At 38.4% G+C, this 24,097-nt stretch overlaps 2 protein-coding genes across 2 annotated transcripts; both read right to left on the minus strand.

Annotated features, from left to right (window-relative positions):
• Nucleotides 1–414: 414 nt before the first annotated feature.
• Nucleotides 415–8,349, minus strand: LOC145778522 (uncharacterized). The gene is made up of 4 exons (XM_082590018.1): nt 8,224–8,349; nt 6,603–6,705; nt 4,288–4,630; nt 415–3,650 (listed from the first exon to the last, which is right to left on the minus strand). Exons 1-4 carry the CDS (start codon nt 8,282–8,284, stop codon nt 2,937–2,939), a joined length of 1,221 nt encoding a protein of 406 aa, XP_082446144.1. The 5' UTR covers nt 8,285–8,349; the 3' UTR covers nt 415–2,936.
• Nucleotides 8,350–18,150: 9,801 nt separating this feature from the next.
• LOC145778699 (solute carrier family 60 member 1-like) lies at nt 18,151–19,502 on the minus strand. The gene has a single exon (XM_082590253.1). It carries the CDS (start codon nt 19,491–19,493, stop codon nt 18,243–18,245), a length of 1,251 nt encoding a protein of 416 aa, XP_082446379.1. The 5' UTR covers nt 19,494–19,502; the 3' UTR covers nt 18,151–18,242.
• Nucleotides 19,503–24,097: the final 4,595 nt, after the last annotated feature.

Genomic DNA, 24,097 nt, shown 5'->3' on the forward strand with positions numbered 1-24,097 from the left:
GAAGGTGCTTGTCTTCCTCCCTTGAAGCACTTGCCGAGTTGTCGCATGCCGAGTGGTCCAACGACCAATTTCTGTTGCCTTTCTACCTGGTTGCATAGCGAAATTTGGAATGGTTGTTAAGCTATGCTACCGTTTGCAATAGAGCCAACAAAAGCGACAATCGATGTCAAAGTAAGCTAAGTAGTAAGTAAGTTAGGTCAATTTAATCATATTCTACCATCAGATAATTACTCCACCATAAAACGGTGTTAAAATTGTTTTTAAACAGACCTACCTGGAAAATGAAGCGGTGAAGGACGATGCAGAGCTGAACAATCTTTTGTTTATTTCTTGTAGGTCTCAGTTAAATGACTATAAAACTACAGACAAAACTAAAAACAAGTTCTGAAAACAAAGTGCATTAGTTACAATTGCTAAAGTTTGGTTATGCGCTACTGCTTTGACATCCACTGCTAGTAAACTTATGCAAACATTGCTGTCAACGTTTAGAAAGTGGACGGTTAGGTAGAAGCACTGCAAATATCCGTTAAAGATAACATGCATATATAAACAATAAAAACATAAATAAAATGACTTGCGTTCTTCTGGTGACTATAGGGTACTACCTTACTTCCTGATGCCTAGCTTTTATTATCGACGATTCGTCAGTCAGCATGACTGACTTTATCAAAGGGGATGATACAGGTAAACACAACCTGTTCAACAGAAATGATGGTCAGAGCTTTCCCTCTGTATTCAAAAAATTACCTTGACTTTGAGTTCACCTTTTCCTTTGCTCAGAGCTTTTTCACAATCATTGTAATTGCTAATTCCATTTCTGTCTTGTCTCATATTATTTCAACGTTTCTTGATGCTGGCCTCAAAGAAATAGATAAATTTACGCTGCCGGATAGTAGCTTACTGTTTTTTAGGCATCTCTGCGTTATCAATTAAACTGAACAGTAATCTTGTTGCGTTTTTTTAACTCTGATTTATACTACTTTATTCATTTCGTCAGCATGTTTTTGTGTTGTGCCCTTTATTGCTGAACAGTGAACAGGTTGTGTTTACCTGTTTCAGCTCCCTTGATAAAGTCAGTCGTGCTGACTGACGAAACGTCGGTAATAAAAGCTAGGCAGCATCCTTAACATCAGGAAGTAACCTGGTAGCCTATAGCCACCAGAAGAACGCAAGTCATTTTATTTATCTAATGCCTGGTGAACAGTTTCACTCTGTTTTTAATAAAAACAATATTACTTGGCACTTGAACTATACGGAACAAAGTGAAGCCTTCCAGGCTTTTATGGAAAAGAAAATACTGCCTTTAAAGATTTTCACTCTTTGCACGATAATATGATGATACGTTCAGCACAAGCAAACCACTATTTTGGCGACAGAAGAAATTCGCCAGATCGGCAGCGCAAAAGATACAAATAGCACCGGGGACCGGGGTCACGATACAAAATAACGATAAACGACAATGATACGAAAAGGAAGTGTTTAAAAATTAGACACTTTGCCAATGTAAAAATGGATTTTCTTCATGCACAATCGAAAAACAGCAACTGTTACAATAATATTCAAATTTTGCAACAATACGTGAGTTGAGATAAAGCTGATAAATTATATAACTGATTGTGCGTGACATGACACAAAGTTAGAAAAATGTTATCAATACACTGCGTCTTTAATAATAATAGTCTGTAGACGTTTCTACAGCAGCTGTAGGCTACTTGTTGTTGATTTTAAAGATAAGTGGAAATTCAAAGTTTAGGAAATTGCGAAATATTCAAGTTGACGAACAACAATGGTCACTTCCGCTAACAAAACTTGATGATCGATTCAAATGATTTTGTGCGGGGATATATTTTCAAGGAAGACATGACCCCCTCAACTCTTAGATAAATACTCAGCAGGCCTTTAAGCTAGTTTATTTTTCCGGCGACCAAGCATAGTCTAAAGAGCTTCTTCCGGGCGGCCAAATTCTCGCGCCCGGCAGCTAAAACAAAAAAACTGTTAATTAACATCATGCTTTTGCGTTCACTCAGAAAAGAACAAGGTAAACAAGGACCTTAAACATATTTGTAGTTGTACTTAAATGTACTGCTTCCCAAGTAGGTATAGAGCTAGTCGTGGGCATCGCGATGATAGCATTAGGACTGGAAGCAACAACGCTAGGCCTCATCTTGGCAGCAAACAGGATTGTCATATTGGCGGTTTTATCGCTAAATTTGAGCGATCATTTAATGCGTTTAGCAGGCTATTTGACTTTGGTATTTTGATATACTTTTGGTGTATAATATATCTTTAATTTTTTTTAGCATTGTAAACAGCTTAAAAAACTCTGTTTTATCAATGCGCAGTAGCCTATTTACAAAACATCAAGTTTAAAAAGGCAACTTTTCCCGAATCTTGATGATGCTTGTCATAATATTGCATTTTGGGCTGATTTTGTTAACAGCATGATTACTACCAAACGTTAAAATTCTAAAAGTTGGCATTAAAACCGCCAAAATGACAGTCCTGTTTGCTGCCAAGATGGGCCTAGCGTTTTAGCTTTCAGTCCAGATGCTAATATAGCGACGTCCACGAGCTAGTCTGCGAGTTTTTTTAGGTCCACAGCGACGCTCATACTTTGCCTTGTTTGTGAAAAAAAAAATTGCAAATGCGAATGAAGAGAAAAATGCTTCGAATACCAAGGAAATGGAGAAGTGTTAGCTTGTGGAAGCCGGAGACCAAACAGGCCTACCGGCGCGGCAATTTCGGTGGCAATTTAACGACTTCTAAGCGGCCATGGCCGCGATGTGCCAAAAAAGTCAGTTGTAGGTTGTAGCTAACGAAGTGATATGACGAAACTGTACAGATGAGGCAACAGTCATCTCTAGCTGCCACGTCATATACGCTCTTTGTACTATAGCATGCCACTTCTGTTACCAAGTCACGATTGTGATTTGCTATTAATTTTGGGTTTTATCAATTTGTTCTTCCACGATCACTTCAGAGTGGCACTTTGGACATAGATAGGTAAATTCACATGAAAGTGGGACAGATCCTTTCACAGGCGTCTGCAAGCTCAATTTTTTATATAGCGAATTTTTCTTTCCAAGTTGTGATGACGTGTGGATGAGACCACCGTTAAATTTCGTGCTCACGTCGTCACCGCAAAGGTAACAAGCAACTGCTTCAGGCAGTGGGATCCGGATTAAGCCTGATTCTATTGATTTGCTTTCAAGAATATGTTTTTGCATGGGATGCCATTGAGGCTTGTATTTTGGAAAGCAATGCTTGCAAAGAAACGTTATGGTGCCATATAAAACGGTAGAACCGGCAACACCACTCTGTGTTAAAACAGAAGGATAGAAAGGTACCCCTGTTCTCATTTGCTCATAAGAGGGCTTGCAATGGATTGGAAAAATTGATCCTCTTGAAATGTCCCCTTTACCGCAGGAGTAACAAAGCAGCGGTTTATTCTTTATGATTGTACTGCTACTTTCTCTGTTGACAGCTTTAGATTTAAAGACAATAGGCTCCTTTTCTTTTTGATGACTATCAAAAGAACCTGAGCGCATCCTTTTGGTCCGTGACTCAGCAACATCTTCATCTGAGTCCGACTCATCCTTCTCTTCATAATTGTCTTTGGAATGTTCATTCAAAATTTCTTCCAATTCAATCTACCAAAAATAAACGAAAGTTACTAGTCTAACATGGCAAAGCTTCAAATGTTGTGCAAAGGTTCTCGGTAAAAGTCATGATTTCAGAATTGAACAATCTTTTATAATTTAACTGCGGTAGGCTATATATCATATATTTGCAACACAAAATGCAAACATATTTCAGCAATGAATAGCAGTGTAGCGAATACAGAGTTAAACCGTGCGTATAGTTTTTAAAATACTTGTAAGAGTTGCATGAAACTTAAGATTGACTCATAAATATGCGCATGAACTCTTCAGCGCTACCTCTCCTCTCACATGATAGTCTACAAAGTAGAACGTTATCGACAGAATGATACCAAGAGTACGTCAAGATAAAATCAATACTTCTCAAAAAAATAATTAATATACAGTAATTTTCTATGACTAGGTAGACCAAAACTTTCTTGGAAAAACTGGTTAAGTGTGACCTTTTACCCCTGAACAGTGAACATGGACTCTGCCAACCCAACGGACCGTGAGGTGAGGAAGACTTCGCCTTCGACAGACAGGCTACACCCTCAATATGAGAATTAATTCATGGCCTGTACTACAACTACTACATAGTCAAAATTGGTCATTGATGAATGCTTGCAATGACAAAACAAAGTATTACTTGTGAAACTGGTTGGCGAATTTCACATCCACTTGGTCTTTTCAGCCAGTAGAGTCGTTTGCTAATGGGCATTCTTCCTTTCTCAAATGATTTCCATTGCTGTGAAAGTAAGGCGCTGCAAACAGAGCAAGATACCACAGACCAGTCATCCTTCATTGCTGCGGCACCTGGAGCCGGGTCATGATACTCCAAGAATGGAAAAAACGGAGCATCTGGTTGAGAACGAGGCGATCTGGAGTGGAGGTGAACTGTCTTCTCCTCACAAGCAGAATTTCCACAAACAAAACAAACAGCTATTGGTTTTTGGATCACACTTTGCTGACTGTATGGATTTTGTAGGAAGCTGAATAAAAACAGGTGATCATTATCGCTTTTTCATCATGGTACTAGTGTACAAGCTGACATTTTCTTAATTATGCATTATAAACCTGTGTATTTCACAGTCTTTATAACTGCATCACTAAATTCATGTGAAGCCAATTGTTTGTCTTTGAGAAATGTATTTCAAGATGTCAAAACAGTCACGAAAAACGTTAACACATTTGAAGAACAGGATTAACACTGGCAACAGTTTTAAATGATAATTGAACATAAAGCAATTTGTCGTAAACCATACGTGATTGAATTACCCTGAATGGCCCATTTCGGCGAGTGTGATTTGGCGAGTTCCCTATTCAGCGATTTTTTTGAATATCCAACGACACCTTCTGTTTATTTATAGAATTTTGTATTTTATTCCACAATATCGTTTCTTTTGCATTCCGACAAAGAAAAATAAATTAAAATAAAATTTAGCGAAAAATGTTTGAATTATTAAATTAAAATGTTTGCTCACATAAAATTGACATGTATCCTACGTCATCCACCTACCGTACTTTGTGTCATGTTTATGTCATGTCATTCATTTTTTAAATAAGCTAGGCTAGTTGTTGATTTTATATGATATTTCAAATATATTTTACATCAAAACAACCTTTTTCACAAAATGATGCTGTAACTCGAAACAGTCAAAGAATTTTTGATGTCAACAAAACTTTTGAATGTAATGTAAAGGCAATTACATCGTTTTAACGTCGCCAGACGTTGAAATCATGTACAAAAGGGAACTTTTGCCGACCAGGTATGGGTTGTACCTGAGAAACATTTACAAAAGCCATTCGATTTGTTCAAAGAACCCAATTAGCCTAAAAGCTCGTATTTACATTGATTCAATGTCTGAATATTGAATAATATTCAATCGTTGGATTTACAGAAGGCGTCGTTGGATTTTCAAAAAAATCACCAAATAGGAAACTCGCCGAAAAAGGCGGTCGCCGAATAGTAGCAGACCCGTGTGCGGCTGTGCGCGCCTATTACACTGGCGCCTAAAAGACATGGACCCTAAATGACCGGGTGCTACAGTGCTCCACACCTAACCATCCTTGCGCCACAGTGCTCCACACGTAGACACGGAATGGCCCGTTTCGGTGAGTCCGATTCGGTGAGTCCGATCCTTTAACGGGGGATTTTTTCAATTTTTTTTTTTAAATTATTGGATACCGTAGCGTAATTATCATTGCCGTTTTAGGGTTAGGAGTTAGGGGTTAGAGGTTAGGAACGCACCGAATCGGACTAACCGAATCGGACTCACCGAATCAGACTCACCGAATAGTAGCAGACCAACGTAGACATCCTTACGCCACAGTATGCGCGCCTATCTGACCGGACACTAAGTATATGCACTTAAAAGACGTGCTCTCCACCTTAGTGAGGTGGATGTACTCAAAGTGACTGGCGGACAAAATATCAAGTCAAAAATTAAGAAGGTTTGGCATCCACCAAGTAGAAGAGATTGTATGGTAGAGAAGACTCCGTTGGTACGGCCACATATAATGAATGGAAGACGACACCTGGCCTAAGAATGTACAGTCGCTCAAGGAAGTAGAAGGGTGTAATCCACATGGACGACCAAAAAAGTGGTACAATAACATGCAAAGCGAACTCTGAATTAGGGGAACTTTGCAGCAATCAACATTCAAAATAAGAGTATGTAGAAAGCCACGATCATTCAAGTGATCAATCGGATCGAAATTTGCTACATCCAACCCTCACAATCCGGGAAGTAAAAGATGTAAAACTGTGCACTAACTAACTAAGACCAGTTATACACTTATTTTTATAATTTTATCAGTTTATTTAGCAACACATATTGGTTGGGGGACAGAGGTATTATTACAACCTAACACTAAGACTTAAAACTAAGTTGAAACATGTGTATGGAATCCAACATCACTGTGTGCAATTTTAAATATTAAGCAGTGACTGATGACATTTACCTGCCTTCATGGTTTACCCAAGAAGGTGCCTGGAGTAGATGGCTTTGTCGTGAAAATTTCACTCGACTTTTTGAGTTCCAATCACTGCCTAACTCACCATGTTCTGAAAAAAATATTGATGTTTTATATAGCAAAATTTTCTGTAAGATAAACAGTAACTAGTTTTCTCACAAAAGTGGTAACAAATTTTTAAATACCCTTCAATTTGTTTTCGTAAAATGTTTATATCCACTTCAAAGATAAGCCATGGTTCTATTCAAATTTACTACTTCAATAAGAGTTTTCAAAATAAGTTACTGATGCAGTGGCACTACGATAATATGATCAAGCCAATAAAAAGATTGAGACAAATGGCTTTTTTAAACTGACTAAACAAAAGATATCCTTTGCCTCAGATTGTCAAAAAATTATTTTTCTTATTCAATGGCAAGCAAAATTATACCGTATTTTACGGACCATAAGGCGCACTTTAAATTCTTTTTTTTCCTCATAAATTGATCGTGCGCCTTAAGGTGCGTCTACACGACGACTGTTTTCTTGCTTAAGCTAGCCAAACTTCTTGTTTCTTTAAGTTAATCGCAGTTTGTGCCGCTTACTTTTAAGAAAATGGGCGAGTAAGCGAGCCGTCGAGAAAAAATACGCTCCAGAGCGAAAAACTGGGCGCTTAAGTGAGTTCTCTTGCTTAGAAATGTTTTTTCCCGCCAAAATCTCAGGTCTCCTCTCAGCTCAGTATCCAGACAGGGCAGCGCGGTATCGTTAAAGGATTTCGTTAAGTTTTGATCCCAACCCGTTCTTATTAATGTTGTGGGCTGAACTGGCGGTGACCGTACTCGAAATAGCCCATAGAAAGCACAATATTTTCCAATTTCAAATCCAAAACAGGATCTCAGCAGAAAACCATTGCCATTGTACACTGGGTAATAAAAATAGCGGAGGAATGATCTTGCTGGTTGTTACCAGTCACCCACGCTGACACGAAATTCTGTTTCCAACATTTCAACCTCACTGAGGTGTCTGAATGCTTCAATAAGCAGTAAATTGCGGGTTTGCATCCTTCGCTTTTTGCAGCATTTTTTACATAACTTCTGGGAAGCCATGACTGAAAGACTGCAACAACTTGAACAACTTCAAATGGTTAAAGAACAGTCAGTTGCTTGGTCTACTCTGCTGTACTTTAGCGCGAACTGCTATGCTTTGGCGGGAACTTTTTAAAACGTGACGTCATTGGGGATTAGATACTCACGTGACCGCGATTCAAGCGAGCAAAATCTTCGTCGAGGTTGCCAGTGTAGACGAAACGACCTTAATCACTAGCTTAAGCAAGAATTTCTAAGCAAGAACACTTTCTCGTGTAGACGCACCTTTATGGTCCGATGCGCCTTATGTATGGATCAAGTGCGGTAGTGCTTTATTGCCTACACTCAAAACCAGTACCGATATACTATTATATATGGTCCGGTACGCCTTATGGTCCGGTGCGCCTTATAGTCCGGTGCGCCTTATGTATGAACAAAAAACTAATCAAAGCAATTTATTGACAGTGCGCCTTATAGTCCGGTGCGCCTTATGGTCCGTAAAATACGGTAGATATAAATCTACACTACACTGGTATCCTACTTACTACGCTTGTCTGAAGCTGCTGATAGGCTTTGAGCTTCTGAACAATGCTTTTGAGAAGTCATAATAAGTGATATACCGGTATATATACAAAATGCTTATTGTATATATCTAATGTATGGGCTAGCAGACAACGTTCCAAGACACAGAACAATGGAATGATGTTACAAAACTAGTGAATTTCTTATCACATTATTTAACATATATACATACAATATACATATATAGCAAAATTCTAAAATGCTTAAAGGTTTACTGAAAGAATTATAAAATACAGTTACAACAATAAACTGTTTTGTAAAGCTAAAAAAAAAACAATCTCCTACATTCAATCAACGAGAAAACAATCAACAATTATATATCGTTATATAAATTAATCCAGGGCAGGGGTTAGAATGTATGAGTGCGAAATACAATGTGAGCAGTCTTCGAAATTAGCCTCGGCAATTGCCGAGGTGATTGCCGAGGCAGATGCATGAATGGCACATTAGCCTCGGCAATAAAAATGCCGAGGCCGCACAAGCGCTTGTAAGGACCACAAGATTACAAAAATAACCCTAATTTTCTCAGACCACACCAGACTAGGAGGTTGATTCAATCTTACTATTGCTTAATGTTTTTATTTGGGTTACCTTCTACTTTGCCTGTGCTTATAGAAATATCACCCTATTTGCATTGATTCAACGCCAGTAGACGTCAAATTATGTATTGTAAGCATTTACTCCTTATCGCGCTTCGCCTTCCGTTATCTCGTCCAGCTGTATCAGAAACGATCTCGCCGCTTTCACAACATCAACAGATGTCGAATACATGTAAGTAATAGGTTAACGCGTTAACCTTTAGAGTGAGCTTTGTTAATTGCGGTTTGTGATAGATGTCTGGTTGCGTAACAACAACAGGTGCAATTTTATGCGCTGACAATGCTCATGTGAACTATAAAAAAAGTTTGCAACCTTATAAATACTGGCTTAATTGTTACGCAATAAGTTATTCTTTCTTTACCTGCTATAGGTTATGAAACAGAGGGGACAGAAGGAAAAGTTAGTGTAGCATTTTGCAAAATTTGTAAAGAATTTTATGACGGAAACAAATCGGAATTAGAAAAGCTACGGGGCGCACCGGCGCAGTAAAAAAAGTAGTACAAAATTGGATAAATAGTACTTCGGCAGTAAAGAAAAGTAATGCTTCCGATCATATGACATCGCGCGTTCATGAACGGGCAGTTTTGCGTCTTAAAAAATGATGTCGTCGTCATTTCTTATTGGGCGTTGTTGTTACGCAATACAACCGGCCGGGAAAATTAAATCGATTTGTGCTGACTCGAACGTTGAATCAACCCAAAATTAACATACTTCCCTCCCCGTGAGTTATTTAACATGAATTATCGTAACAGCGTGGGTATCGCGTTGCTCGCTTTATCGCTACTTTTGGTATTATTACATCACAACAAATCAAACAATGCGGTCTTGATAGACTACTCTATTATATTTTTCGCTTCTCATTTTACATGTTGTGGTAGCCTACAATTTTTTCGTAATAAACGTTCACAGCAATTGCCGAGGCAATTTCAACTTTTGCCGTTTGGCCTCGGCAACGTTTTTGCCGAAGTAAAAATATGCTAATTTCGAAGACTGTGTGAGTGGTAAGTTTATCACCAATAAAACAATTTTGAGATATACAGTGAATTTTGAGATATACATTTTTGAGATATACATGTATTTGCAATATGATAATAATTGGTAGAGGACATGAAATTCGGACTTCTAGTCAGTCAAAGCCACCGAAACAGCACGTAAACATTTTCATGACAAATGTCTTTGGATTCATCAACAACATACCACTGAATTATAAGGGTCTGCTACTATTCGGTGAGTCCGATTCGGTGAGTCCGATTCGGTGCAGGCCTCGAAATTCACGGCGGACACGGCGGTCATGTTCGCCGTCACAGCATGTGATGTCCGCGGGAAGTACCATTTAGATCGGTCATATTTGTCCGCCGAGAAAAAACACAGGAACTAGCGATACAAATCGTCATTGCATAGCACGAACAACTGTTGCGAGAATATAATTTCCCGTGCATTCTAGCGCGCATCTAGAAAATGTGAATACTGTATCGTATCCCTTAGTTTCCATTCAAGCAGGAAAACTTCCAATTTTTACGTTGCTTCAACAATTGATGACATTGAATCAGCGTAGCAAAGGTGAATTCTTCGCCAAGAATCGATGGGAGTACCAGTCCAGTAGCCTACTTCTACACTGATCACGCGTAACTTATTTCAAGTCTTACGTCACAACGTCTAGCTTTGATCTCCGAGTAATATTGATAAGGCAAGGTTAGTTACAAAATTTGTTAAGCTTTGGTATTACAGTAAAAAAGAAAAGGCCCAGGAAAAATTCACTTTCGCTCACATGACACGCAAAAATGAACCTAAAGAAAAAAGCCCAGAGAAACTTTGCACAGCAGAAAATAGTAGCGTTAGTGTAGAAGTTTTCCGACTCGTGCCCAGACTCCCAGAGCATTGTGACGTAAGAAGCCACACGACCTCGTTCGATGCAAGTTCAGTTATGCGGCGTATTAAGCAGCTACACGGCGCTTTGACTCTTCAAGCGCACGTCGTTGATCTGATGAAAGCCTTTCAGAGTGACTTCACTGAAATTTTAAAAAGCCTTCTAAACCTTAGCTAATTAGCTATAGTTCTCAAATGGTAAAGAATTATCAAGATACAGTGATTAAGCTTGACGATCGACGCTAAAGCTGGTGTGTCCGCCATGAGACTTAATTTGTCCGCCGAGATAGCTGCTCAGACCGGACACGTTTGTCCGCCGTCAACAAAAACGAACTTCGAGGCCTGCGGTGAGAGCCTTTTTCGGTGAGAGCCTTTTTCGGTGAGAGCCCTATTCGGTGATTTTTTTTGAATTTTTTTTTGAAAATTATCGGGTACCGTAGCCTAATTAAAACCCCTAACCCCAAAACCCCAAACCCAAAAACCCAAACCCCCAAAAAAACCCAAACTCCCAAAAATACCCAAACCCCCAAAAAAACCCAAAACCCCCCAAACCCCCAAAAACCCCAACCCCCAAACCCCCCCAACCCCTAACCCTATAACGGCAATGATAATTAGGCTACGGCGCGCAATAATTTTAAAAAAAAACTCACCGAATAGGGCTCTCACCGAAAAAGGCTCTCACCGAACAGGGAACTCACCGAATCGGACTCACCGAATCGGACTCACCGAATCGGGCCATTCCGGAATTATAATAACTCACGTTCTAATGATTTATACTTGAAAAATTACAGTATTCACATTGCATAACATGTCATAAAAAATCATAGTAAATTGAACATTAAATTTTAATGTATAATAACTCAAAATGTACTTTGTATACATGAAAGACAATAGCCCATTCTCAATACAAAAAGTGGGTTATTGTCTGTTATAGTTATATAATAATATATAGTCCAAATACATTGTTAGTTAAACATCTTTTCAATATAAAAAGTTAATAAACTTTACGTAAACAACTTTTCATTAACCATCTTAAACTTTTCTACACATAATACAGTATGGAGCATGTAATCGACTTGATCACTTAGTGGCAAGAGTGCATGTACGAGAGTCATTAAGAGTAGAGTAGCTTAGTGCTTTGAATCAGTACATGTAGGTTTGATATTCTGTAGGATCATACTACTAGTGATGGGTAACTTTCAGCCCAACTGTAGTCATTGTTTTTAACTTCAGCGCCGAGGTGAATGTGGCCCTGACCCGAAGGTGTGTGTGCACTGTGCAAGCTGTGTATGCGGTAGGGTGCGTCGTGTGCCCCAATGTTCATATTTTTTGTATTATTTTTTTTCAATGGTGAGGTTTCACTGAAACAACAATAATATGAAGTTTCAGCAAAAAATATTAATGTTTAGGTGCTCCACATTGCAGTTAAAAATATAGGAATTTCGACCCCCATACTCCATAAATACGGTACCTTGTTTTAACATAACACTGGTCTACACGATTTTTGCTCTATGAACTTTGAAAACTGATTTAGAGTAATTTTGGGGTGCTGAATCCGAATCTGATCTCAGATTTATCCTATCACGTCAGGTATGTGAGATATGATGACAGCAAATTGTTACTTTTGTCAAAAGTGGAAGATTTGACGTTGCGTTTATTGCACATACATATTTTGCTATATGCAGAAATCCAGGCCATGTCGTGCATAAGTAGCTGAAATACACCAAATATAATTTTGATATCAATTTGTTTTCTAAGCAACATTATTAACAAGGCAGTAATAACAATCTAAAAGGGAGGCTAAAAGTATAACTGACCCCCCCCCCCCCCCCGTCAAAGGTTTGCATGAAACCACAAAGGATTAAGTAGGCCTGTGGCAATGCTTGTACAGTAACCTTACTTAGGCTGTTTTGGTCTGTCTACCACTAACCACTCGTTATAGCACTGCATATGTTGGTGGTGAACGCACTGCCAAATCTTCCACTTTTGACAAAAGTAACCATTTGTTGTTATCATATCTCACAAACCTGACGTGATCTGAGGTCAGATTCGGATTCAGCACCGCAAAATTACTCTAAATCAGTCTTCAAAGTTCATGGAGCAAAAAATAATTCTTTTTTTGTAGACCAGTGTAATATATGGATTATGCCTGCATTGTGCTTAGGCAATTGGGCATGTTGAATGTTGATGAAGACTTGCAGTTTTTGTCAGTCGGGGAATTATGTCATTCAAGGTGGCTAACACTTGCTTGTAGGCTACTTCGTAAATACACTCATGCAATCAACCCTTCCAAAAGTTTCATGAACTTGTCTGAGTACTGCATCAAGGTTTGCTTCCCACCTTGGTTTGAAATAAAACACCACAATTTATTATCTGATGGGTCAAAAAACTTCTTCAACATGTTGCAAAGAAATCTTCCCAAACCAAGAAGTAAAAGATTTCCAAGAAGGTTTTGGAATGCAATACATTATTCGCTCACTCTGAAAATGTCATTGTTGGAATGCTAGGTGATGAAGACTGCCAAGTTAGAAGAGCAGCAGGCCAACAAATCTATTCCTTAGGTGCACAAGCACAGGAAAAGCAAAGCAAGAATCATGTTGGCTCCTCACAAAAAGCAGAAGATGAAAATCGAAAGCTGAGAAAGGAAATTTTACCAGCCGTGCCACCTGCAATATGCAGATTTCTTGTGCCACAGCTTAATACTAAAGCATAATCATACCACCAACTTGTGAAGCTTGGCACAGTTCATAAGTCTGAACCACCTATCATGAGATCGCTAGCAGATCAACAGCTTGACAATGTCATCGACGAACCTCTGCGGCTGGATTATCCTTGCCACAACCAAGCAGTGGAGTGTCACGTTAAGCTAGTGACTGTTAAAGCAAGCTTATATGCTGTAGGTTTTGAAAGAAGGGATGGACTGATTCGTCAGAAGGTGCGATCTCGTCAACTTATGAAAGAATTCAACAGCAAGAAGGAATTCCCACTAGATTGACATGTTCACCTTTTTGTGCTGGTTGCTAAAGTCTCAATGTAGTAGTTGTAGTACAGGTAGTCTAGCACATGCAGCAGTATGGAGTATATCAATCTGTGTGCTGGTATTTCCTTGACAATGATTTCATGGCAGATCACAGTCTACCCATCACCAATTATGTCTACCAATTACACTATATGTTTTATGCACCTACACTTTGAACAGTCCAGTTAGTAATCCCCAGGTCGTGCAGTAAAGTTGTTACTTGCTACTGTGTGTGTACATGACACGAGCACTATATTGTATTTCCAGTCACACTACTGTACCGTTAGACCACTGCCTACATGCTCTCGATTAACCCTTGTATTCTCTACATCAGTGGTTCCCAACCTTTTTGACCGTGCGGCACCCTGTCAAAGAGATAAATAGTTTGCGGCACCCTGGCAAAACTGGATCAATTTTATGAGGTTTCTGTATTTCAAATAGGCCTAATAGCGCGCGTAAATAAATGTATTTATTCAAAAGTCAGTGTAAATTTGGGCTTGACTTCTTGCAGAAAGTCCCTTAATATCTGGAGGTACTATTCGATAAAGCCACTCGCATTCTTCCTCGACTATATGCAGTCGTTTTCGTTTTTATGTTCGTTTATACAGAAAATCCACTCTCACATAGGTATGACGTGGAAAACTGCAGAAAAGGCACAATAGCTTTCTTTTCCACGCAAGGATATTCTTTTGATTTTTTATTCAGAACTCGTCGAAAGGCATCTGCTTGTAGATAAGCTTAATATTTCTATCGTTACGAATGTCAATTAATTCTTCTTTAAGATTCAAAACAATTCGAGAGTCCAGTAAAAGTGGATATCTCACCCATGCGTAATTTTCCGTGGACAAGCTGGGGAAATATTTCTAAATTTTTTCTTCCAATGATTTTAAGTGCTGAGTTATTAATGAGACAACTTCTTTGTTCTTTATTTCAGAGAAATGTGAAAGCATGTCAAAGTTTTCGTTCTCCGCTTTTAAGGACCACATTTGCAGTTTTTCTCTCAGTGCTTTCATTTTATCGGTTGAAGTTAAGAGAGTTTCATTTTTGCCCTGCATTTTCACATTCACGTTATTTAAATGGTCGAAGCTATCTACTAAATGCGCTAATTTGGAGACCTAATTGTAATCGCAAAGCAATTCACAAAATTCCTTTTGTTTTTCAAGGCTGAAAAAAGAGAGCATTGCATCCTTCAACTCATATAACCTAGTTGAGAAGGAGCGATTTTCCTGGCGTCAGCACTACCTGACTGCTGACTATATAGAACAGCGAGCATTGTGTTTCGCTAACCATACCGGTGTAGCCTCCACCCTCCACACTAGCCATCAAGATTTTCCCAAAAATATGTGTTTCTCTGCATTCGGGTGTAGCATGAACTCAGCGATAGACACGTGTTTCGCCTATGAGGCTGGACTTATCAGAACCGCACCACTAGTTCTTGCTACACTCGACTGCCGAGAAACTCATATAGCCTATTCGTGACAATGCTTTTCCTCGCGACAACCATCTTACTTCGGACGGTACGTAATAGAAGATTAGCATAGTTTGCTCGCATTTCCTTACAAAGCTTGGCAAATAGACGTGATTTAAGTGGTCTACTTTTGATGTAGTTGACCATTTTGACAACTTTGTTTAACACTTTTTTAGGTCTGAACCTAAATGTTTTTCCGACAAGAACTTCGCGATAAAGAAAACAGTGTGTTGTTATAATATCACTATTTTGCCTGTTTGCTAACGATACAAATCCATCAATTGACCTTCACCCAACCATCGGTTTACAATGGTTCGCAAACAATCGTGCAATTTTATAATCGTGCTGGGTCACACAATCCAATAATCTATCACTGCAATTTGACTTTGTGCGCGTAAAACGCAAAATAAAATCATGAAACCTAGCAATAATGATGCCTTTCATACGTTTTTAGGGAAAGAAAAGCAACGAGTCAAAATCTCTTTCACGCTGTTTTTCCTGGGCGAGAAAACGAAGGCTTACCGCCAGCCCAGCGGCTTCCCCACTAAGCGACTCTCTAGAAAGGAGCCGGGAATAACTAGGCTACGAGGCGCGAAACTTAATACGCACTGAAACTCGGTTAGATATAAATAAATTCCGCACTTAACGAGTTAAAGTTAAAATAAAGAATGGGCCGCACTATTGCAATATCTCGCGGCACCCTTGAGCATTGCAATTGGCACCCCAGGGTGCCGCGGCACCCCGGTTGGGAACCACTGCTCTACATCATGTGTAGTGTGTAGTGTGTACCGTATATTATGCATGCCATGCTGTATATTTATTGCAAATGCAATAAGCAAAAGTATCCAAGTCATCTGTGACCTGCATCAACATATGCAGTACAGCATGTGCATTTACCCATTACCTTGTGCCTGCGCTAGGTACCGTTTTGTCCAAAACATTGTCAAATATACGCTTTTTGTCATAACTTTTTTTCTAGTGAAATTAAGGCAAAAAATCCTCATAGAGCAGATAGAAACATTATGATTCTGCATCATTTGATACCAAACTCATGTTCCTAGCACCAGCAGTTCCAAAGTTACAACCGATTTGAGAATTTTAGAGGTATTCCCCCATAAAATGGGGGGGTAGAACGGCCAATATGTGGTACAACTCCCTGAAACCAGTTTTGTTATTGTTTTTAGCCAATTTGTCAGTGGTCTAGACCCTCCTTTTTTTTAATTAAAAAAAAATTTTTTTCAATCCACCCTATTGTCAAGCCAACAAGGGGATACAGGCAATTGGGATGTGGAGCACCTAAACCTTGACCAAATTTTTTGAAATTTTGTAATTTTGCTTTTTTAGTCAAGCCTCACCCACAAAAAAAATAATTTTGTTTTCAACCATTTTTTAAATTTTTGGGGGCACACGACACACCCTAGTATGCGGCTGTGGTCAAGTTCATGTCCTTGGGTAAATAATTGGCACTTTGCACTAAAGAAAATATTTTAGGATAATAATGTACTCAGCTGCACCTCTATGTAGCTGTGCTAAAACTGCCTGCCTTGTAAAGTATTATAAGTGACACAACTGCAATGGATATAGCACATGGCGATCTATACTACTGGCCTTCCCAACGTGGCAACAGCCAAACAATGTGGGGGCCTATTAAGTTTTGGCAACTAACAGGTATTAGGCGTAAAAAAGGCGTTTTTGCATGAATTATCACTAAAAACAAATACTTCTGGATTAGAAAATGAATTTTTTTAACATACTGAGTGTTTTGAAAGTTGGGTCACTCTTGATTTCGTGTACCTTGATTCTGTTGATATCTTGATTCTCATGGTATTCTTAACATGTAGCTATTGTCCTGCTTTCTTGCCACTTATTTCATAATATTACATCTTAATTACGTTTTGGCACTGTATTTACAATTTTTAGGCTAAAAAACATTACTTGACCAATGAAAATTGCTGATTTTATGTTGTAACACTTATCTCAGTCGGTAAATTGAAATTTCGTATAGGCCCCCCAGCCCCCACACATTCTAGCTCTCGAGTTTAATTTTTCAATTAGGGAAAAACAATTGCTGTATGGATAAAATTGGATAACTGCACTGATGGAGAAAAAAGATTGGACAATGATTGCATGCACAAAATACAATTTGCTATCTAACTTTAAGTACTTTGGGCTAAAACTCTGTTGTTTCCAATGTGACATGCCAGAAAGTTGATGCTGCCAACTATTGTTGCCACTTAATGCAAATAAATTTCAGTTGAAATGAATTATATACCATCATAATATACTTCATGTAAAATGGGTCCACGTCTTTTAGGCGCAGACAGTTAGGCGCCGGTCAGATAGGCACGCACACTGTGGCGTCAGGATATTTAGGTGCAGAGCACTGTGGCGCCCTTTCATTTAGGTGCTATTCTTAGTAAAGTCTGCAGATTGTATCAGCTTGGCAGGTAGGGCAATGCTTTTCACACAAAATGTTATATTGAACAGAAAAATATGTTGTTTTGTTAATGCGCATATTTTTCTGTTCAATACAACATTTTGTGTGAAAAGCATTGCCCTACTTGCCAGGCTGATACAATCTGCAGACTTTACTAGGAATAGCACCTAAATGAAAGGGCACCACAGTGGTCCGCACCTAAATATCCTGACGCCACAGTGTGCGCACCTATTTGACATGCGCCTAACTGTCTGCGCCTAAAAGACTTGCTTCCTGTAAAATTCACCTATAGTTGGAATTTTGCTTGAGTTACTAAACTAAGTTTATTTGATAATTGCCATTTGGATGTAAAAACACTGTGTCAATCTAATTTTAACATCAATGAATACAGAAAAGCTTAAACCATACTAGTTGTTTTATTCTATAACATGATAAGCATACCCACATTGATTGTGGAGCAACACATTGCAGCAAACTGAACTTTGCACATTTACCATGTGGTGCAGGTACCAGTAATGAAAAGCAATTTACCATATTAAAATGACTAACAAGGCACAAGCACCAAGCAGTATATTGTTTATCAATAATTGATTTACAAAACATTGGTATTTGCAGATGGATTCATAAGTTTTTCAACTTCTTCATCATTTACTTTATCTTCTACATTGTTACTGTCAGGCTTTAAACGCTTTCCGCGAGTATTTGCTATACATCGTAATATAAAATAGTTAAGAACACTGACCAATGCACATCCTAAACAAAAATACATCAAATTCATAGGATTGGATTCTAAAAACTGCCCAACAATAAAAGGACATATCATTTCACCAAAAGCAGACCCAACCACCAAAACAACAGCAGCTTTACCATTAATTGTAATATATTGTTCTGCCCACGATATTCCTGTAGGAAATATGCTTGCCATTGACAGTCCATACAATCCAATAGCAAACCAGAATAATCCTTCAGAAGTTTTAGCATAGTATGGAAAAAAGCATAAAATTACTGTGGCACAAAAAGTTCCAATTAAATCACAATGAAGTAAAACAGCAGGTTTAAAAATCTTTGAAGCTGGAATAGCCAATAAACGACCAACAGCAAATGCTCCCCAAAACACTGTATTTAATAAAGTTGATAAATCTTTAGAATATTTATTTGAGCATCTGATACCAAACGAATATATGTACACTCCAAATGTCACCTCTACACCAACATAGACAAGAAAAAACAAAAATAAAAATATTAACATTTTTATTCTAAACTCCCACCCTTCCTCTTTTATTGTGTCTTTTTGATCAGATGCTACAACATCACGAAAGCAACAAGCCAAATACAGGAATAAAAATGCAACAACCAGGCCAAATGCAGATGCAATTATAAAAGCATATGAAACCAAGGGAAACATTTCGTCTTCAAAAGAAAGTGAAGTGTTCCCAACAGCTTCAACATGAGTTGTATTACTAGCTATTGGGTTAGCATAAGTAGTTGCATCTGAAGATTTTTCACTCCGAATGAAAGGTTGTGCAATTAAAGGAGCAATTGTAGTACCGACTGCAAATGAAAAGTGCAATGTCTGCATAAATGGGCCAGATTTTTCACCCCAAGTTTGTAAACATAAAACATTCCCAGCTGTATCAAGAAATCCCATTGCAATTCCAGTAGTAGATGTAGCCACAGCAACCAATATGACATAATTCCAAAATGATGTAGTCACTATACCAGCTGCCATGACAAACATTGCAATAAACATCATCATATGTGCTTCAACCTTTCCAAAAATAAATCCACTGACCACTGATCCAACCAAGTATCCAACACCCTTTGCAGGTATAATGACTGACATTGAATCAATGTTAACTTGCAAATTGTATGCTAATGTAGGCAATGTTGGTCCCACAATAGCAACAGATATACCCAATGAAAGAAATGCAAGACATAAACAAACTGTTTTAAAATATTTTAGCCACAACATGTTTGGTCACTATCATAAACAATGATTTTGAGGTCTAAACATGCAAAACAATATCTTAATGCTGTACTAAAATCAGTAGCGCACCCAGAAAAAAGTTTAGGGGGGCTATTTCAGAAATGTCGACTGAGTGATTTGCGACAATAGTGACAGCAGTGGCGTATCCTGGTGGGTTGAGCAAGGGAAGCAATAAAAGTTGTGGGGGTAAAAACGTGCCGAAGGTATGCGTATTCTAGGGGGGTTCGGGGGCATGCCCCCCTGGAAAACTTTTGCAAAATTACACTCAAATAATGGATTATAGTGCTTTCTGGAAACATTTTTAGGGTAATATTTGTATGAAATTTATTACTTATTAGCAGATAAACAGCTATTAACTTAAAATTAAAGGTAGCTCTTACACGAATGGGCAAAAACTGCGGCTCAAATTAGAGAACACCAAAAATTCAGCTTAACTGCTTAGTTACAGCTACCTTCTGCTGTAGTAGCCAGGATAACAGTGTAAATCTAACATTATAGGCTCAAACTTTTCCTTGCGAGGCAGATATAACCTCAAAGCCTTAGATTTTCTCATTAGGGACCGTTCAAATATTACGTAACGCTATCGAGGGGAGGGGGGGTTTATGAATAGCGTTACGTTAGCGTCACATCGGGGGGAGGGGGTTCAAGCAAAACGTTACGTAACGCTTACGAGTACGGTAGTTTATTTGTGCTGGCTGGTATCGTTGTTTGGATACTAAATTAAGCTGAAATCATATCCAACAACACCTACTCAGCACCAACAAAATCTCTATCAAGTATCAACTACGGGTACTGTAATTCCGGTAATTCCATACAGGTTCTAAGGTTCTAACTTCTAAGTGCTCAAAACCTCGCATTGCGAAATTGCAAGGCAGCATTCTTACATCACAACGCTTGCTTTGATGTGAGTGAACAACATTAGTTTGAGCAACAACTTCAGCATCAAAAATACCATGTTCCAAAAGAAACCACACCAAAAATGGACATGGAGAAGCCCAAATCATGAAACACATAATGAAATAGACTACATAATTACCAACAAACCTGAAATCTTCCAAAACGTTCACACTCTTAACGAAGTAAATACTGGAAGCGATCATAGAATACTGAGGAGCATTGTCAAATTAGACATTCAGAAAGAAAGAAGAAAGTTATTTCGGTCAAAAAACAAACCATTACGAATAGAAGCCTTGGAAGACCAACCAATCAATTACACAGGAAATACAGTTGAAGATTTAAATAACAGTATTGTTATCAATCTTACAAAAACAGCAGAAAAGTATAGAGAAGTAAAGCCTAACAATGGTTCAAAACTGTCAACAGAAACTTTAAACCTTATGAAGAAGCGTAGAGATCTCAAGCAACCAATATCAGCAAGGAACAAAATCGAAAAAGCAGAACTTGACAAACTCATCAGTAAAAAACAAAGAAGAGACATAAGAAAATACAACTCTGATATTGTTGAAGAAACAATCCGGAAAGGTCGAGGTTTTAAATCTGCCAAAAGGAAGCTCAGCTTGGGAAAAATTCATATGACTGGAATAAAAGAACAAGATGGCTCTATTACGAAATGCAGAAACCGGATAATAGAAAGAACAAGAGAATTCTATCAAAATCTCTATGCTAGCAATCAGGGTCAAGGGCCGGTCGACAACTCCAGTGACAAATCTCAAATTTTAGCAACCACTCCAGAAGTAAATATCTCTGAAATAAAACATGCAATTAGTCAGATGAAACGAAATAAAGTGCCTGGTGAAGATAATATCACGCCTGACCTACTTAAAGATGCAGAAGAAACAATTTCATCACCCCTTGCCCATCTGTTTACGGAATGCATTAAAACAAGACAAATTCCTTCCAACTGGAAGAATGCTATCATCATACTTCTTCATAAGAAGGGAGACCAAAAAGACTTGGGAAACTATCGTCCGATTAGTCTTCTTCCAACAATTTACAAACTTTTTACCCGAGTAATTACCAACAGAATTGCTAAAGATTTGGACTACCACCAACCGAGAGAACAAGCAGGTTTTAGGAAAGGGTTTTCAACCATGGACCACTTGCATACTATCAACCAATTAATTGAAAAAACAAACGAATATAACATCCCACTCTGCCTTGGACTAATAGATTATAAAAAAGCGTTTGACTCTGTTGAAACATCAGCTGTCATTTTAGCATTGGAAAAACAGAAACAGGGAATTGGCCAATCATACACTCAACTTCTCAAAAACATTTACGCGAAAAATACATCTATAATTCGGCTGCACAAAGACTCTGAACCATTTCAGATTCAAAAAGGGGTACGTCAAGGTGACACAATATCTCCAAAACTTTTTACAGCAGCCTTAGAAGAAATTTTTAAGCAACTTAACTGGGAAGAAAAAGGAATTAAAATTGATGGTGAATACATAAGCCATTTACGTTTTGCTGATGACATCATCCTTATATCTGAGCAACCTAAACAACTACAAACAATGCTAAGTGAACTCAATACAGAAAGCAAAAAGATTGGTCTTCATATGAACTTTAACAAAACGAAAATTATGTTTAACAAACTGGCAGACATCGGCAACAATATTCTTTTGGACGGAGCGACTATCGAAAAAGTTGATCACTATATATATCTTGGCCAAAAAATTACAACCAACTCCAATAAAGAAGATGAAATCAAAAGAAGAATATCACTTGGATGGCAAGCCTTCGGAAGAGCAAGTTCGATATTTAAGTCAAAACTGCCTCTTTCTCTCAAGAAACAAGTCTACGATCAATGCATCCTTCCAACCGCTACATATGGTGCAGAAACTTGGAACCTTACAAAGAAATTAACACTTAAACTAAGAACTATGCAGAGAGCACATGAACGAATCATGATGGGTTTAACATGGCGAGATAAAAAGACTGCCGAATGGATCAGAAATCAAACGAAATTACGAGATATATTAAGCACAATCAAGAAATTAAAATGGTCCTGGGCAGGTCATATAGCAAGATATCAGGACAATAGATGGACTAAAAAATTAACAACATGGACACCACGAGAAACTAAAAGAAAGAAAGGAAAACTAAAAGTGAGATGGAGGGACGACATTGACAAACAATGCAATACAACCAATTGGTACCAACTAGCACATAATCATGTAAATTGGCATGAAAAGGGGAAGGTTTACGCTCTGCAGTGGGCTCCCACTCCCACAGGCTGAAAATGATGATGATGAACAACATTAGGGTTGCCAGATGGCCTTTTTTAGGCCAAAATCCAAAAATCAGGCCTTTTTAAATTGCAGTTGGCTTAAAAAAGATTGATGCAAATAAGGCCAGAAAATCTGGCCTTATTTGGTCCTTTTTATGGCTGCAAATTTTGACCGGTTTAGAAAGTATTTGTTTGTAACTGTCTGAAAGAACTCCTTGAAGCAAAGAAAACATGTCGACAAAATTTTGAGGGGAAAGCAGAAAGTTAAAGGTTATCGCACCACAAGAAAACAACGAAAATTCGGGATCGCAGCGAACGTGTTTAAGTGTAGAAAATTTATTAATAGTGGCAAACATGGGCTCCGTTAGAGGGAGGGCCGCGGGGGTGATTACCCCCCCACCAATCGGAGTGGGGGGGTAACCATAGCCGTACGAGACCAAAGCATTTTGGGGGGGCAGAAAGTAAATTTGCCCAAATGTGCACGCTTTTATAGAAATTGCCCAAATATAATGTATGCGGTGCATGATAACTATCCCTGATGATAACAGTGAAAAAGTAACATAACAAGATCACCAGCAGTGGCGTAGCCAGTAATTTTGAAAAGGCGGGGGTTGAGGGCGTGTTTCGCTTATGACGACACCCAGCAGTGGGAGGGTCTGGGGGGCCTCTCCCAGAAAATTTTGAAAAATTACTTTGAATTTGGTGCATTCTGAGAGCATTTTCAACAAAAATGTGGTTATGAATATTCCTGTAAAATGATGCTGTCCGGTGGCATAGCAAAAGGATAAGATCATGTTTTCTTCGGTATTTTTCAGAAATAAAGCTACAATTCTCTATGTTTTCTTGTTGCTAATTCCTGGCTGAGATATTTGAATGCTTGGTAATGGCAAAACTCGCTCTTTGCAATACCTCCCCCCCCCCCCTTGGCTACGCCACTGATCACCAGCTAGCTAGAACTTCTTACCAAAGTATTCAAGATAGAACAAATGAATTCATCTTTGAAGAGCATGGTAAGTAGGAGTAACAAATATTGTTTTACACACCACAAATAATAAACAAGGCCACTTAAATATTCAGTTGTGATGTCATAAAAGACTCAGAAAGATAAACATTGCAGGAAACCGGCTCAGGGTGACCATGCGGATTCAGAAAAAAGTACATAACAATAGAGAAATTATAATTAAATGTAATAAAACACAGACATACTACTTCTGTTCAAATAAACTTTGTTCAATCAATTAAAGTAGTTTTGATGATACGAATTTTA

Source organism: Aplidium turbinatum, chromosome 10 (genome assembly GCF_918807975.1).
Source record: "Aplidium turbinatum chromosome 10, kaAplTurb1.1, whole genome shotgun sequence".
Taxonomy (NCBI): domain Eukaryota; kingdom Metazoa; phylum Chordata; class Ascidiacea; order Aplousobranchia; family Polyclinidae; genus Aplidium; species Aplidium turbinatum.